Source organism: Leptonychotes weddellii, chromosome 15 (assembly GCF_054177405.1).
Source record: "Leptonychotes weddellii isolate Sample4059 chromosome 15, ASM5417740v2, whole genome shotgun sequence".
NCBI lineage: Eukaryota > Metazoa > Chordata > Mammalia > Carnivora > Phocidae > Leptonychotes > Leptonychotes weddellii.
The window spans coordinates 1,820,436-1,836,201 of record NC_138383.1 but is presented as its reverse complement, the minus strand read 5'-3'; the positions used below and the strand labels follow the sequence as shown (position 1 = coordinate 1,836,201).

The window sequence follows — 15,766 nt, the reverse complement described above, 5'->3', positions numbered from 1 at the left end:
GCCTGGGCCGCTCTCACCGTCCGCTCTGGCGCCCATGGCTCGTGGTGTTCTCTCCTGCCACGTGCAGCACGCCTGTGTGTGTGAGGCAAGAAGAGGGGGCGTCTGGGTGGTACTGGCACGTCTGCCTCTCCCTCCGACAGCCTGGCGGACTTCCCATCGTGTGCATGGCTGGCCCTGGGTGACTTGGCCCCCGCCGTGGCCGGGATGGTGGCCAGGAATGGCATGGGGCACGAGTATTGGACGACCCGGTGGTGAGTGTCTGCAGCCTTGTGGTGTGTGTGCAAGGCCTACAAGGCACGTGGATGGCAAGTGGGGGCCTGGCCGTGGTGGTGGGCGTAGTAACACCCCTTGTTCCCCAGAGACACACTGGGCTGAACAGTGTGCCAGCAAGCCGCGCTCCTGAACACAGTCTTCCTGGGACTGGGACTGGTGCTCGGGCCGTTTCTAGGTGGCGAGTGGGGAGCAGGGAGCATGTGTTCTCTGCACCAGCACGGTTCCTGTACCGCTCGGTCCACGACTCTGCAGCCTCCTCTCCTTGGTGCTCTGCAAGGTTCTTCTCATGATGCCTCCAAGCCAGTCCCATGTCCACCCTCCGTCCTCTGCTCACCGTTGTCCGGTCCACGGCTGCTGGCTCGCATGGCGCCCCCAGCTCACAGAGACCTGTTGCGTGGACCCTTGTTTTCATAGTGACAAGCAGACTCGATCCCGCAGTGCCCCTGAATCCACAGTGATGGAACCACCCTGCTTCCCATGGGCATTCCTGTGTGTGAACTGATACGTGACATCATCACGCATCCGTCACGGTGACTACATTTTATGTCACAGAGTTAAACGAATTAATTCTGACAAAAGAGAACTAACTGCAGACTCTTCGTGTCTCTTAAGAACGTGTTAAATGTGCATTCTGTAGAACTATAGACTCCGGTCCCGACAGCACACTGTGAGGCTGCCCGTGGACCTCACCGCCGAGTCTGCGGTTTGCGTCAGGGTCCTGTTTGTGCTACGGCGCCCGTGGGCGATGCCCGACACCACAGGCTGCTTCCCAGCGTGCCTGCAGAGAGGCGTGTGTCGCGACCACTGTTCTCCGCGAGGAGTCTGTGTGTGTGTGGATGTGCAGTGTTCTCCGAGCACTGGTGGTGGGGACACAGGGTGCTGCTGCTGGGGGGCTCGGGGCCCATCCAGCTCCACCGCTCCAGCACAGCTACTTCGTACCCCCCACCCCGTCCACCTTCAGAACTGTCACCTGTAGGTGGTGGAGAAACGAGAGGTCGGTTATGCGATAGCTGTGTTCATGTTCTTCTTTAGGTTTTAAATGATGCTAATTTGTATCATTGGCGTCCCCCCTTTTCCTGCGTTATGTCCATTTCCCCAAGTACTAACTCTTCTCTTGGGCTTACGTGGATTGTTCTCTTTTATCCGGGAGGCGTGTGATGACTCTGCTCTGTCTCCCATGTTGAAGAATGAAGAGATGCCCCCGTGTATTCGCGGGCGGGAATTCTCAGCCTGGGAAGTGGCCGAGGGGCTGGCTGGCTGCGGGCATGGTCGCCATGCAGGGCTGTTACTTTCCTGGGGTGCCAGCCACCTTACTAGCCGCCCTGCTTTGCCCCAGGTGCATCAGTAACTCTGTAGCGAAGAAAATCTGAGTACTTTCCAGGGAGGAGGGGCAAGGGTGGTGGCAGGACACCTGGTTCCAAGCACGCAGGTGAGCAGTGGGCTGTCGAGGACAGGTGTTCAGGTGACTCGGTCTTCCAGCCCACGCCACTCCAGGTTGTGGCCAGTGATCCCCCTTCACCTCTTGCCTCTCTGCACATACTCTGGACAGTTTCCTGCCCTCCTTTTAATAAAGGCTGGCCACGTTCACCCCTCTATAACTTATACTTTCTGCATAGTAAGCAGTACGAATTCATAATAGCAAAGGTTTTCAAAACTAATAGTGATAAGAAATGTACGATGTACTTGACGTTCCCATACACACACAAAACAGAAGAGAGTTTCATTTGTAATTTAAGAAGAAATGCTACCATTTCAACTGTTTATAGGAGTGTGTGGTTTAATCTAAAAACAAATACAGCAGAAGCCCCTTTAATTGGGATCCGGCAGTGGCCGGCTGGGGAGAAGAAAGCCATCCTTTACGGAAGGAAAGGGTCCAGTGGGGCAGGCTGGTCTGCGGGGGGCTCTGGGGGGCTGCCGTGCTGACCAGAAAGCAGAACGGCTCGTGGAAAAGCCGTGGTGAGAAGCAGCCCCGAGGGCATCGGGACTGTCCCTGCAAGTGGGCGCCAGAGACGGAGCCGTGGGGGAGGGAAGGTGGTGTCAGGGGAGGCACGGAGTAGAGCTGGGCTCCCCATGCCGGGGCCACGGCTGCCGCACGTCTTAGCTGATGGGCTCCACCTCCCTTTACTTGTGCTGCGTGTTCTGTTTGCAGAGCATTTTACGTTTAATCCCTTCGTCTGTATAACGGAAAGAGCCTGACCAGCCCCCGAACTCTGCTGGGCTGAGTGCCCTCCTGTGGGTCGTGGGGGACACTGAGGTCTCCTCTGTCAGCTCCGGTTACGCCGGTAACCTGACGGCTCGGGGAGGAAGAGGAGTGATTTCTCTGCATGACAAGTTTTGGAGCCCGCACGGCTGATGGGCTCACAGGCGAGCAGTGTGTGTCGTAGTCGCTCACCTTTTGGGGTGTAACTGCCCCTCTGCTTCCTTCGCAAACACTTCCCGGGGTCTGCACGCGTCCTCAGCGGGCCGCACGTGGTGGGGTGTTACACAGGTAATTTGACAATTAGGTGTGTGTTGTCTTGCGATATCTCTTCTACTGGTGTTATAGGCTGTAATTTAGATCTGCTGTGTAAACCTGTCAGGGACGCCTCATTTGAGGTAGATGTTCAGGAAATATTTACAGCTGTGGTCTCCTAAGTAAATTCACATCTGAATAAACTACCTTTGCTTGCCTTCTTTTGATATGTCCATGATTCATCGAATATGTTTGGTCTCTGACTGGGATTGACTTCCACGAAATGTGAAAAGAAACAAAGAAAAAATGATTAATCCAGATTCATGAATATACTATACTATTTGCAGCCATCATAAAACTGGGAACGTCTCTGAAGGTAAATCTAGAGTTTAATCGTTTTATCTAATTTCATCTGTTTTAAAACATGCCAGGAATTGCTCAGTATTCTGGAGCACCGATCCTGACCAGAGCCCCAGGCTGTGGTTCAAGCCCCTCTGCCCGGCCCGTTTGTTCTCACAGGGGGTTTCTGTGCCACCTGCCAGGCCCAGAGCTGGAGGAAACTGAGGTGATGGCCGACACGCTCTCTTGCAAAGATCTCAGCAGCACAGAGCAGCGGAGCCTCGGGGGCAGCCATCTTCCCGGCTGCATGAGGCAGGTGAACACGGGGCCATGCTGGAGGAGAAGGTGGGAGGCTGCCAGCCCTCGGGGGGGCGGGGACCAGCACACAGGTGCTGTCTGCGCACGCAGCTCAGAGGCCAGGAAGAAGCAGAAGGCGTGTGCACTGCACAAGAGGAAATGAACTGGCTCTTATTGGAGACAGAACAGTCATGTTGGAATGTCAGTCCTAAGGATCTAACTGACACTGAACGCTGCCCCCAGCGGCAAGTGTCCGTGGAGCATTCATGGACCTACAGCATATCCTGGGTCTTAAAGAGGCCTCAACAAATACGAAATAATTGAAGTCGCAGAGTATGTTCTTTAACCATAGTACAATCAACTAGAAGTCAGTGATAAAAAGACAACACAAAAATGTCAGGGAAAAATTAACAACACATAAATGATGGGTCAGAAGTTCCTACTGCCTGAGTCCATTTGGGCTATTATAACAGAACAGCACAGACTTGGGGGCTTATGAGCGACAGAAGTGCACTGCTCACAGCTCTGGAGCCTGGAACCCGAAATGAAGGCCTTCTCCGCTGGAGCCCCCTCCCTATGTCCTCGCACAGTGGAAGGGGCCTCTCTGACGCAGGCATGGGCCCCAGAGCCCACCTCCCAATACCATCACTCTGGGGGGCTCACACTTTCAGGCCACAGCACTATCTCAGGAAGCTACAAAAGGAGAACCAGATGAACCCAGAGTGACCAGCAGAAAGACCAAAGTGGCTGTAAGAGCAGAAATTGCTGGGATTGAAAACAGAGAAAGAGAACACCCATGAAGCAGAAAGCTGCTTCTCGGGAATCCTCAATAGCATGGACCAACACACAGGGGAGGAGGGAAGAATCTGGATCCTGCAAACCATTAAAAGAACAAGAAGGGAATACCCTGGATACCTTCATACTTACGCATTTGACAGCTTCCAAAAATGGACCAGTTCCTCCAGAACCACAAACTGCCAAACCCCCAACCAGGATGAAATAGATAATGTGAATAGTCCAGTAATCACTAAGGAAATTGAATTTGTAACTTAATAGTTCCTGACAAGGAAGTCTTCAGGCCCAGGTGGTTTCACTGGAGAACTGCATCAAACATCTGAAGAAGCATTCACACCAGGTATGCACAAAGCTCGTCCAGAAGATGGAAAGGGGAAGGAATTTTGTTACCCTGCTGTTGAAAGGGACACACAGGACAAAGGAAAAAATAACACACCGCAAACCACTCTCTCTCACACACTTAGATGCAGAAATCCTCACACAAATAAGAGTAGATCAGTTCTAGCCATCTCTAAAAGGAATTATACTCGATGACTGAGTGGGATTCTTCAGCTATACAAGTCTGGCTTAGTAGGTAAATCAATGAATGGGATCCTCCCACCAACAGACTAGAGAAGAAAGACTGTGTGATCAAATCAGTTGATACAAAAAAAGCATTTGACAAAATCCAGCACACTTTCAGAACAATACCTCTTAGCAAACCAGGGAAAGGGGGACCTTCTTCAGCTGGACGAAGAGCATCTCTGAAGAGCCTACTGCCGTCCCCATACTTACGGTGGGAGACTGCGATCAGAAGCGAGGCGGGGCTGTCTGCTGTTCTTACTGCACACAGTGCTGGCAGTCCTGGCCCGCACCAGACGGCAGGAGAAGGACATCATCCCTCGCCAGGGAGACGAGATCAAAACCACAGTGTGAGGCACGCTTCACGCGCACCGAGATGGCTAAAATAAAAACGATGGGCGGATTCTCAGTGCTGGCAAGGACGTGGTGGACTCGGAGCCCTCACATGCTGGCGGGAATGTGAGGTGGTGCGGCCACTTGGAAAACAGCCTACCAGCTCCTCACCCGTTAGAGCCGCCGTGCGACCCAGTGATTCCACCCCTGGCTTGTATCCAGGAGAACTGAAAACATATGTTCACACAAAAACGTGCACACACGTGTTCATAGCAGCACTACTCACAAAGCCAAAAAATGGAAATTCTCTTCTTGAAGTACAACACTGTAGAATTCCTTGGTGCCTCCTTTCCTTTCCTTGGTGGCCGTGTAGGAGTCATTGGGGGTAGAATTTGGTTGCAGGCTCGAACTACATCCTCCCTGAGGAATAGAATGATTCTAGAGCATGTTAACAACTTTTCGGTTGCTAGTAGCTAAAAGGCTTCGCACAGTCTGTGGTCCATTTGAGTGAGCTCTGCGGGTGATCCTGACAATCTTGCTACAAACGGGCTCTTTTCTGCCCTTTGACAGGCAGCTCTGAGGGCTCCTGGGCATCAGGGAGGCCTTCATCCAACAAGATTGACTCCTGCCCTCCTGGACAGCAGGTCGTCCCCAGCTGTGGGACCACGGGGCTGTTAAGTTGCTACTTAGTATTTGATAGAAACTTACGTAAGTTATTTCTGAGAAATTAACTGCTGCTTTTAGCTGCTGGTTTTAGTTCACCGTGTCTGTCACACGACAGAGGCCACATCACTCTCTGGAAGGAGCTGGGTCAGCAGTAGATGGAGTCCTTTATGGATCTCAGTCTCTCTGCACTTTGCAAGATGTCCACAGTAAGCAGACATTGTTGAGCACGGAAGCCGCTAGAACCCGAGTTATTACCAGTGGATGTTATTCTCACAGATGCACCTGGTAAAGGCCCCTGAAGTTACAGAGGTGTCTCGTGCATGTGTGTGTCCATGGGAAACAGAAGCAGCAAGATGTTGGAGTTTTGTCGAGAAAACGAGACGCAGGCGTGCCCCTGGCAGCCCCAGCCGCAGTGCGTCTGGGGTGAGTGCTTCCTGGCCCTCACCAGCTCCGCGTGACCCACACGTGTGGGACACGTAGCAGATGTCTCTGTTGGATCTGCTTGCTGTGTATCACATCTCCAGAGTTTTCTGGACCCTTCCCAAATCCTCCAGAAGGCTCTAGTGAGTTTTGAAACTGGAAATTGTTTCCTGTGTTTGAGTCTCTAGATTCCCTGGGAGAAACCCCCTTGGGTGAAGGTGCGTGTCCGGGATGCCCTTCAGGGTGCGTGGTGGCTCCCAGCTGGTGCTGTTCACGTCTGTGCCTGGGCGGCTTTTCAGAGTTGTCTGAGTTGCTGGTGGTTACCATACGTGCAGGCTGTTTCCAAACAGTAAGTTCGATGAGAAGGTCAATATCTTAGATAAATACAAAACCAAAACAATGTCTGGGAAATAACTCATTCATTAAGATAGGTGTTTGCCTTCCTAGGTTAGCGAGCCCAAAAAACAGTGACTCATTGGTGGAATCCTTTGCCCTGGATGTCATTTTTTATAATGTTACAGCATAATGATCCCTAAAGCAGAGCTTTCGTGTTCCTTCTGTGTGCCCAGCAGCATGATGGGAGGAAGAGACTGTGACCGAACGCCTCCCGCTGAGCAGGTGACACCCGGTCACTGCAGATCATCTCTCCCGTTTATGCGACGGCATGCTGCGAGGGGCTTGCGGAGTCATCGGGGTTTCTGTCAATGCCGATTTTGAATTGGGAAATTTGATTTCTAGTGGACATATTGGGAATACAGACATTCCTCCACATACCTGTCATTTCCTCCTTAGGGAGCCACAGAGTACCTCCTGTGCCCAGGACTTCGGGGGCTTTGGGGGCTTTGGGCCAAATGCTGGTGAGGCCCAGGGTGCAGACAGCATACCCTCACCGCCTGACAGTGCCTGGAAGCACCGCCCGTGGACCAGACAGGACAGACTTCTGCACGGCCAGGGGAGGCCTCATCAAACCCGCCGAGCTCCGCCGTGTTGGCAGGCGTGCGAACCGCCCTCCTCTTTACCTCCCTGCGAGCCGCGCACAGCACGTGGGTGCTCCAGGCCCAGGGGGCGTGAGATTTCAGATGCTCATTGAAGACACAAGAAGAGCCACAGTGTCCGTGCTTGTGGCCAGAGGGCCTGCTGTTCCGTTCTCAGCTCCGTCAAAGAGGTAGCTTAACACAGAAGCAAATCATAAACCCGAAGTTTCAAACCAGGGAACCTCCAGGATTTCTGCTATGAAAATAGATGTCTCTCTGAAAAGGAAAATGAGAATGTGTAATCTACTTTGTACATAATGGCCGTAGCCCCCTCTGAAGTCAGCCCTGTTTGCACTCCTCCGTGTGGGCACTGGCGCTCCTGAAAGCCTGCCGCCCACCAGCGATTCCCACCAGACTCCACGGAGGTTTGCCAGGCCTGCCCGAGCCTGGCAGCCCGGTTCTGGAGCCAGGGAGGGGGCACTTGCAGCCAGTGCCAAGGCCAGAGCGTCCCTCCCATCCCTGCCCTGGCCCTCTGACACACTGCCAGCCTCCCGGTGTTGCTGTGTGACTCAGGTCTGACGGGCCACAGACCCACCTGGTGCGGAAGATCTCTGGTCCAGATGACTCGGAGTTCATTCACTCTATCCACGTCCTTCTGGGTGGGGCCATCACAGCAGCTCTGGGAGCCAGTCTCCTGGGGAGCAGGTGCTCCGCCGGCTGTCTGAGCTGGGAGCGGGATGCGGGGAGAGGATTTGGGGTGTGACTCTGCCGTCTGTTTCCTCTCTGCTTTGTTATGTATTGTGAAGGAGAGCGAGTGTGGGGGTGGGAGGGCAGAGAGAATTTTTTTTCTAATTTAATTTTTAAGGAAGATTTTATTTATTTGACAGGGAGCACAAGTAGGCAGAGAGACAGGCAGAGGGAGGGGGGAGATCCCCACTGAGTGCAGAGCCTGACATGGGGCTCCATCCCACGATGCTGAGATCACAACCTGAGCTGAAACCAAGAGTTGAAACCTGAGCCACCCAGGTGCCCCCGTTTGCTTTAAAAACCCGGTCTCTGGTGAGGGCTGCACAATGAATGTACTCAGTGCCGCCGAACCATATACTCAAAATGGTTAAAATGGTAAACTTCATGTTATCTGTTTTTTACCACCATTAAAAAAAACCCATTCCTCAAAAAGTTGTATTTTTTATTAAAAGTTTAATTTTTTTTATGATTGAGTATAGTAGTATTTGGCATTCTGGGCATAATGCTCTTGGTGCAGAATGGGTTATTAGTAAAGCTGCAGCCTTTACTACTTTCCATTTGAGAAGTTTGAGGTGAAGAATGTTTGATCAGCAGTGTGGTGACACCTCACGTCACCACCAGCGTTCTGCACGGGAGCGAGGGGCCTGGTCGGCAGAGCCCGCAGAGCGCCGCCCGTGTCCGGGCTGGGGGTCTCAGCAGCGTCCAGAGGGGCCGATGCAGCCCGGAACCCGGAGCAGCCTCATACTTGTGTGACCCTGGCGCCGACCGAGGGACGAGTCGCACACGCCATTCCCTGGGGGCTCTTCTTCCTCATCGTGAAATGTCTCTAAGAATGGAAATAAAACTTACCTTACGGGGCTGATTTCAAAAGCACGTGAAATAGTAACAGGGAAAGAGCTCAGGGAGATGTCGACAACTGTGCAGACAGGGCTGGCCCATGAGGAGCAGACGCGGAGAGTCACGCCCAGCCCGGTCCAGGCAGGACGCAAAGCCGTGGCCGGCGATGACTAGCCACGGTCCCTCGTGTTCCTCGCGGAGCCGCGACGGTCCACAGCGGGAGGAGGGAGTCCTGCCCCTCTGGCGCTTGTAACCCAAGGAACCCCTCCGCTTGCCCGCGCTCTCGAACCTCACCGTGCGGGGGCCTCGGGACCGGGCGCCAGGGGAGGGGTGCCGTCAGCGCGCTGCTCTCGTGGGGGTGGGGGCCGCCTGCGTTCGGGCCACGGCAAAGAGCGCTCCTTCCAGGCAGCTCGTGGCTGTTTGTGGGTGCGTGGGCCCCGCACAACCAGCATTGTTTGGGGTTTAATTTTCTTCGTGTTAGTGACCTGTGACCTTGCCGCCTCGTCCCACAGGCAGCTGACGGGCGGGAAGTGCGAAGCCCCTCTGGCCGCCGTGCAGTGTTGTCCGCTTGCCCTCTGCTGCCACCGTGCCTTCCCCGGCTCCCGGGGGGGCCGCCGGCCACCCCGCCGCCCCGCCGCGGAAGCCCTTCCCTGGGACACTCGTGGCAGAGGCCCGGAGGCCCGGATTGCCACACGAGTCCCGCGCGTGCTGCCTGTGTAGCGGGGGAGGGGTCCCAGGCCGTGCGCTGGCGGGAGTGGTTCGGTTGTCTGAGGGTCCCAGATTTTGGTGAATTCTCTTTTTCACGAGGCCGCCCCTCAGTCCACAGTACCTCGCGTGGCGCTTTTCGTCCTACGACGTGTGTGTGCTCCAGGCTTCACTTCCGGGGCCCCTACCAACCCAAGTCTCAGGAGGAAACGCCAAGCAAGTATTACTATCCCTGCTTCAAAGGGAAATTAAATTCTGCGTCAAGACAAGACGAAACACAAGAGCCCCCTCCCTGGTTACAGAGTTAACACACACTTGTTAGCAGGACGTTTTGAGACGTGAGGTGCAGAACATGGAACCAGCTGGTCGGCCGCGGGGCACTGAGCCCTCTGTGTGTTTGCAGCCTCCCCGCCGTGGGCGCACCCATGCTCAGACTCTGCCGTCTGCTATTCGGTGGTGGTCGTGTTCACTTTCTATACCCTGAACATCGTCCCTTGTCAGTAAACACACCGAAATAAGTGATGCTGGGTTAAAGACTGGATTTTTTTTTTTTTTAAAGGTTTTATTTATTTGACAGAGAGAAAGACAGCCAGAGAGGGAACACAAGCAGGGGGAGTGGGAGAGGGAGAAGCAGGCTTCCCGCGGGGCTCGATCCCAGGACCCTGGGATCATGACCTGAGCCGAAGGCAGACTCTTAACGACTGAGCCACCCAGGCGCCCCAAGACTGGATTTTAAAATAAATGCTAAGACACCATGCGAGACCCGGAGGGAAATACACGTGAACGTTGGGATAATCACAGCATAAGGAGGGACTTTAGCATGGAAAACCGTAGAGTGAACTTATTTCCCGGAGACCCACCTGGCGCTGTCAGCAGAGGGAACTTGGTAACGAGCGTGAGGCCGCGTGCTGCAGGAGGGCACGCCACAGCGGCCTCTCCGGGGGCTGTGGGGCTGCCTTGTGAGTCTTTCCTTTGGGGCCACGTGGCAGCTGACGCTGTAGTTGTCCACGACTGACTAAGCCACTCCTTCCCTTAATGTTCTCCCCTGCAGGTCGCTGCCATTAACCCAAACCACCCACTCGCACAGATGCCCCTGCCCCCGTCCATGAAGAACTGCATTCAGCTGGCAGCCTGTGAGGCCAACGAGCTCCTGCCCATGATCCCCGACCTCCCGGCCGACCTGTTCACGTCATGCCTCACCACCCCCATCAAAATCGCCCTGCGCTGGTAAGTGGCTGCTGCCGTGACCTGGGTTTTACAGACCCGAGTGACGGGCGTAAACTCAGCCTCCCGAGGTGCAGGCTTTACTCACGGAGAATTAAAGAAGCGTTCTCCTTCTTGGGTGAGTGGCGTGTGCGGGTTGTTGCCTTGTGGTTCCGAGAGCACCTGTCCGTGCCGGTCAGCTGTGGGAGTGTCCCAGCAGCAGCACTGGTCATTCTGGAACGCGGGCTGTCGTGACGGGGAGTGCTGTTTGATCCCTGACGGTACACCGAATCACGGTCCTTTCCCGCTGCGCTCTTTGTCGCGGTCCATGTTCTTGAGAATGTGACTGACAACATGGGTGGGACACTCCAAACTGTAGAAGCTGCATCAAAGACCCTACGTCATTGACAGGACCCACCATGGGACGTGCGGGCTCTGGCCTCCAAATCAGGTTTCTGCCGCCGACCACCCTGCCGCTCCTTTGTTCTATCCTTTTCCGTGTTACGTTTTGCTGAGAAGCTTCCGTGCAGCAGGTGTGCAGCTGGGAGACAACAGAGGCCCAGGAGGCGCAGGGAAGCACACAAATGGGTGCTGTGGCCTGGGCTCTGGGGGCGCTTTCCAGGGCTTTCTACCAGGAGGCACACAGACCCCTGGTCCTTCCCACAAGTCCAGAGAAGCAGTGAAACACATGTGGACCCTGGGGGCTGATAGCGCAGTGACTAGGCCCGAGCTGCTCGCTTGGACGCAAGCTTGGACTTGCTGCTTGGCTTCTGTAGCAATGTTCCCCATCAGCCCAGCGCCCCTGGTGTGAGAGATTCATGGTGCTAGGCTAGCTGAGCAGCACCCCTCTGCCACCCCCTACCCTTGCCCCCAAATCCCAGGGAGAGCCTCCTGTAGGGTGACTTACCCCTGAGCAGTGAGTGGGGAGGGGGAGCTGTCCACAGGGCCCAGCAAAGGGGTGACCCACCGTACCCCTCAGTGGCCTGGGCTTATCCCCCAGCTGACACAGACCAGCACTGCCTAGGGACGTTCTCCACTGCACCCCGAGAAGCAGAAATCAACAGCACGGGGCACAGCCAACACGGACAAAAGCTGCCGAACGTCCAGCCCCAAGCACGGGCATGTGATGGGGAAATGAAGGAAGACGCAGGAGAAGGCAGACTGCGAAGCGGAATATAAAAACGTGCCCAGTGGAGACCTAGGAAGAAGGAACACGGGATGGGATTCATGGTAGGGGAGGGCGGCTGCAGCCTGGATCGGCTGGAAGGAAACATTGAGGAGCTCAGGGCGGCAGCCGGGAGGGACAGAGAACAGGCCAGAAGGGCAGGCGGCACAGAGAGAGAGAGACGCTCCCATGTGCAGGGACAGGTTGGCAGAGGTGCTGCTCCCTGAGGGTAACACGGCCACGTTCCCAGGACGTGGGGAAGAGGCGGAAACTCAGGCGCCAGCCCGCCAGGAGGATACTCGGGCTCCACCCGTCATCCCCCTCCACTTGGGTGCAGCTCTTTGAATGTGGGTCTTCACTCATGAGGCGGTTTGTGAGGTTTTCTTTGTAACTGTCTGCACTGCTTGGTGGCTGCCAGGAAAGATTATAGGTCCCTGTGATGCGACCGCAGGAAGATCTCCGGTCCAGATGATTCAGGAGTCCATTCATTCCATTCAACGTCCAAAACAGACTTTACTGAGTCCCACAGTGTACTTCAAACCTACACTGAGCGCTGTAGGAGATGCAGAGAAGTGCTTTGCCCTCACAGATTTAGAGTCTAGCTGAGGAGACAAGCTGTGTCCTGAAAATTAATGATGTACATGAAACCTTGACGTGGGGCAGAGGGCATCTGAGTGTCGCAGGCAGCTTGGGGTCAGGACTGAACGCATGCCTGTACCAGGAGCTCTCGTGTTCCCAGGGACGCAGACACTCTGAGGGCCAGCGGGACGCGTGGAGGAGACGCAGCCCGACGGGGTGGCCATCGCCGGGGGTGACACGCGTGTCTGAGAAGAGTGAGCACGTGCATCAGCCTGATCACATAGGAAGGTGTGGGGAGGGGTGTAGGTCAGGGCTGGACCGTGTCAGATGTGGGTGCTCTGAATGCTGAGCCACGGACCTGGACTTGGAGGATGGGCAGGGGGAGTCCAGTTGGTGTTTCCGTGGGAATGTGACGTAGTAAGAATAGTGCTGTAGGGAGATGATCCATGGAATGACGGGGAGGCTGGGCCGCACTGAGGCCTTTCCACAGCCCGATCCAGTCCCGATTCGGTCCCAATCTGGTCTCAGTCTGGTCAAAGGCGGCAGCAGGAAGGTGGGACTCTGTGGGCAGGAGCCCCTGCAGATGCACCTTGGAATCTCCTGGGGAGCAGGCCTTGTATCCACTCATTTTCCCGCCCTTTGCTTCAGGATTTCTTGCCCTTCCTGCCCCTGTGCCCCCTGCCTCAGGAATGATGCTACGGGCCAGGTGTGCTCCGGGCCTCCGCCTCCCCCACGCCCCCGGGCTGGGGCTGATTTGATGGGACTCTCACAGGGCACTTAACGCAGGTTTTTTGGGCAGGTGGTGGAGATGCAGGAAGGGAGGGAGGAGAGAAGGCACGAGGAGCCTGGAAGGGAATCTGTACCCCCCCACCCCGTCCTCACCCCCCAGCACACCTGCCACCAGGTGGGCCCAAGGGTCCCAACATCCCAGTGCAGTGAGCGGATGTCCCTCGCCCACGTCTCCAGCGCGCTCTTTTCCATCTTGGTCAGGAAGGACTTGGCATTCACTAGGGAAGCTGCTGTCACTTGGACGCCGGTCGACCCGCACACAGTCTCGAGTGGGTCCCTGCCCTCTGACCGGTGTGTGGGCTTTCACCCTACCACGACATGATGCATTATCTCAGGAGTGCCCTGAGATCCTTTTTGGAGTTAGGATATGAATAAAACTTGTAAAAGTAAGCGTTTAGTAGGAAGCAGTGTGATAACTCAAACTCACAGGGCCACCATCAGAGGGACGTTGGAATCAGTAGGTCACAGCTGCAGGGGACGGTCATCAGATGACCACTGTCTGGAACAACAAGGCGCTGTTCCAGGTGGGAGGATCTCTTACAGTGAACCACTCTGTGCCACACCGAGGAGTTGAAATTAGCTTGAACAGAACTGTCCTTATGATGGAGATAAACCATAATCGTTGGAAGCCTCGTCAAGTGAAATGGGCGCTTGTCTATAACAGCTGAGTTGAAAACCACGAGCTTTTTTTAAATGGAGAAAGGAAAAGTTTAGTAGGTAGAACTCATTTATATTGTTAGGGCTAAAGTTTTGTTTTTTCATGTAAAAAGTCACTATTTCCCGGGTGCCTGGGTGGCTCAGTCGTTACGCATCTGTCTTCGGCTCAGGTCATGATCCCGGGGTCCTGGGATCGAGCCCCACATCGGGCTCCCTGCCCCGCAGGAAGCCTGCTTCTCCCTCTCCCACTCCCCCTGCTTGTGTTCCCTCTCTCACTGTGTCTTTCTCTGTCAAATAAATAAAATCTTAAAAAAAAAAGTCACTATTTTCCAACTTCAAGTAGAATATGCATTCTTTGTAGAAATTAACTACAAAGCAAGTAGAAGAAAAGATTATTCAAGATTTTATCATCTTTAACACAATCAGTGTTAACTTTTTGGTGTATTGCCTGTCAATCTTTTTCTCTATGCACGTACATTTCTGCATTGATGTAATGAGACTGCATTTGTAGTTACTTTTACTTAATCTTTAGTGTTAAAATAAATTTATCCTAGACGATTAGGCAACTCTTAGGAAACATCATTTGTAATGATTGCATAAGATCTCACTGCATTGATGTTTTGTGTTTTATTTTAACCGAAGCCTAGGACTTTAGGATTTAGAATTCCGGTAAATAAAGATAGAAGAGCTCAGAGAAACTCTAGGATGGGGGTCTGCCAACTTCTTCTGTAAAGGGCCAGATAGTAAGTTGTTTAGGCTCCATGGGCCCGAGGGTCCCAACTGCGCTGATGCACCATGGGAGAGCCGTAGGCAGTATGTACACAGATGAGTGGGGCTCTGTTGCAGTAAAACTTTATTTGTGAAAACAGGCAGTGGGTCCTACCTTGCCAACTTGTACTTTAGAAAATGGAACCAGGATCTTACCTGCAGACGACTGCTGTACTCATCTACTGGTCAGGAAATAACCTAAAAACAGGCCTTCTCCCCCGTCCGTCCTTCCTTCCTTCCTCCTTCCTTCTCCGGATGTAAATAAGAGGATGGCTTGTAGCGACACTGCACTCCGTACAGCCAGGCGCAGTTGTGGAGAATACTGTACGCTTTATACACATACGATAGTCTTGCTTTCTACGTACGAGACGTGTGTGTGTTCGTATCTGGTGGTAAGCGTATTTATGAATCTTACTTAATGATGAAGTAGTTGTTGGAAAATGTTGTTCTCTGATTTTCTCTTCATGTTTTGCTTTAGTCTTTCTTGTTTTCAGAAACAGGCAATTTCAGTAATTCTGAAATGAGCAAGTACATTGTTCCCTAAAGAAGTGATTACCTTGCTCACCATGTGTATCAGTGTAGTGTAAGGGTCTAAACTATGTTTTCTTGGCTTTTTCTACTTCTTGGATTGGTGGCAGAATGCCATTTTAAATTTATCATGGGTATATTTGTGTGCTACTGAAAATTATAACTCAGTGCTACTTAATTTGCAGTGGGACTTGCTATAAAAGAGATTGATGCCTTATTGTACTGTGTAGCATGGAATCGTATTGTTTATTAAAGAAAATGATAGACATTATTTTGGATTGAATAGAGGTCAAGAAACTTGTTTCCTTCCTTTCAATTAAGTTGAAGAATTTCAAGGAGTTTAAATGTTAATGACACAGGATTAATGTAGATTTGTCCACATGGGAAGTCTTGCCCTCATGTTCACCAGCGAGAGAGGCGAAGGAGAGAGGGAGTCCCCAGACGGGCAGGCAGAATCCGCACCAGTGTCAGGCGTCCACTCGGGTTTGAATCCTGGCTCTACCATTTCTAGCCGTGCAGCCTCCTGTCCTCGTTCTGAAGGCAGGACCAGAGATGCCCCCTGCCCTCCAGGCTCACCATACGGGCTGAATGAATTGATTTGTGCAGTGGCACTGATGATGCCCAGTACATGCTAGCTGCTCTTATTACCGTGATGGTAACATTTCAGCCAAATTGAAG

The 15,766-nt window shown here is 53.4% G+C and overlaps 1 protein-coding gene across 7 annotated transcripts in view; it reads left to right on the top strand.

Annotated features, from left to right (window-relative positions):
• Positions 1 to 15,766, top strand: part of RPTOR (regulatory associated protein of MTOR complex 1) — a 378,655-nt gene that overhangs the window by 145,447 nt on the left and 217,442 nt on the right. For all 7 annotated transcript variants that reach the window (XR_014140335.1, XM_081804304.1, XM_081804305.1 and 4 more), the window contains one exon: positions 10,451 to 10,626. Coding sequence is in view for 6 of the 7 variants with exons in the window: in XM_081804304.1 (XP_081660430.1) it covers positions 10,451 to 10,626 (176 nt within the window). In the remaining variant the exon portion in view is untranslated. The remainder of the gene's footprint in view (positions 1 to 10,450; positions 10,627 to 15,766) is intronic.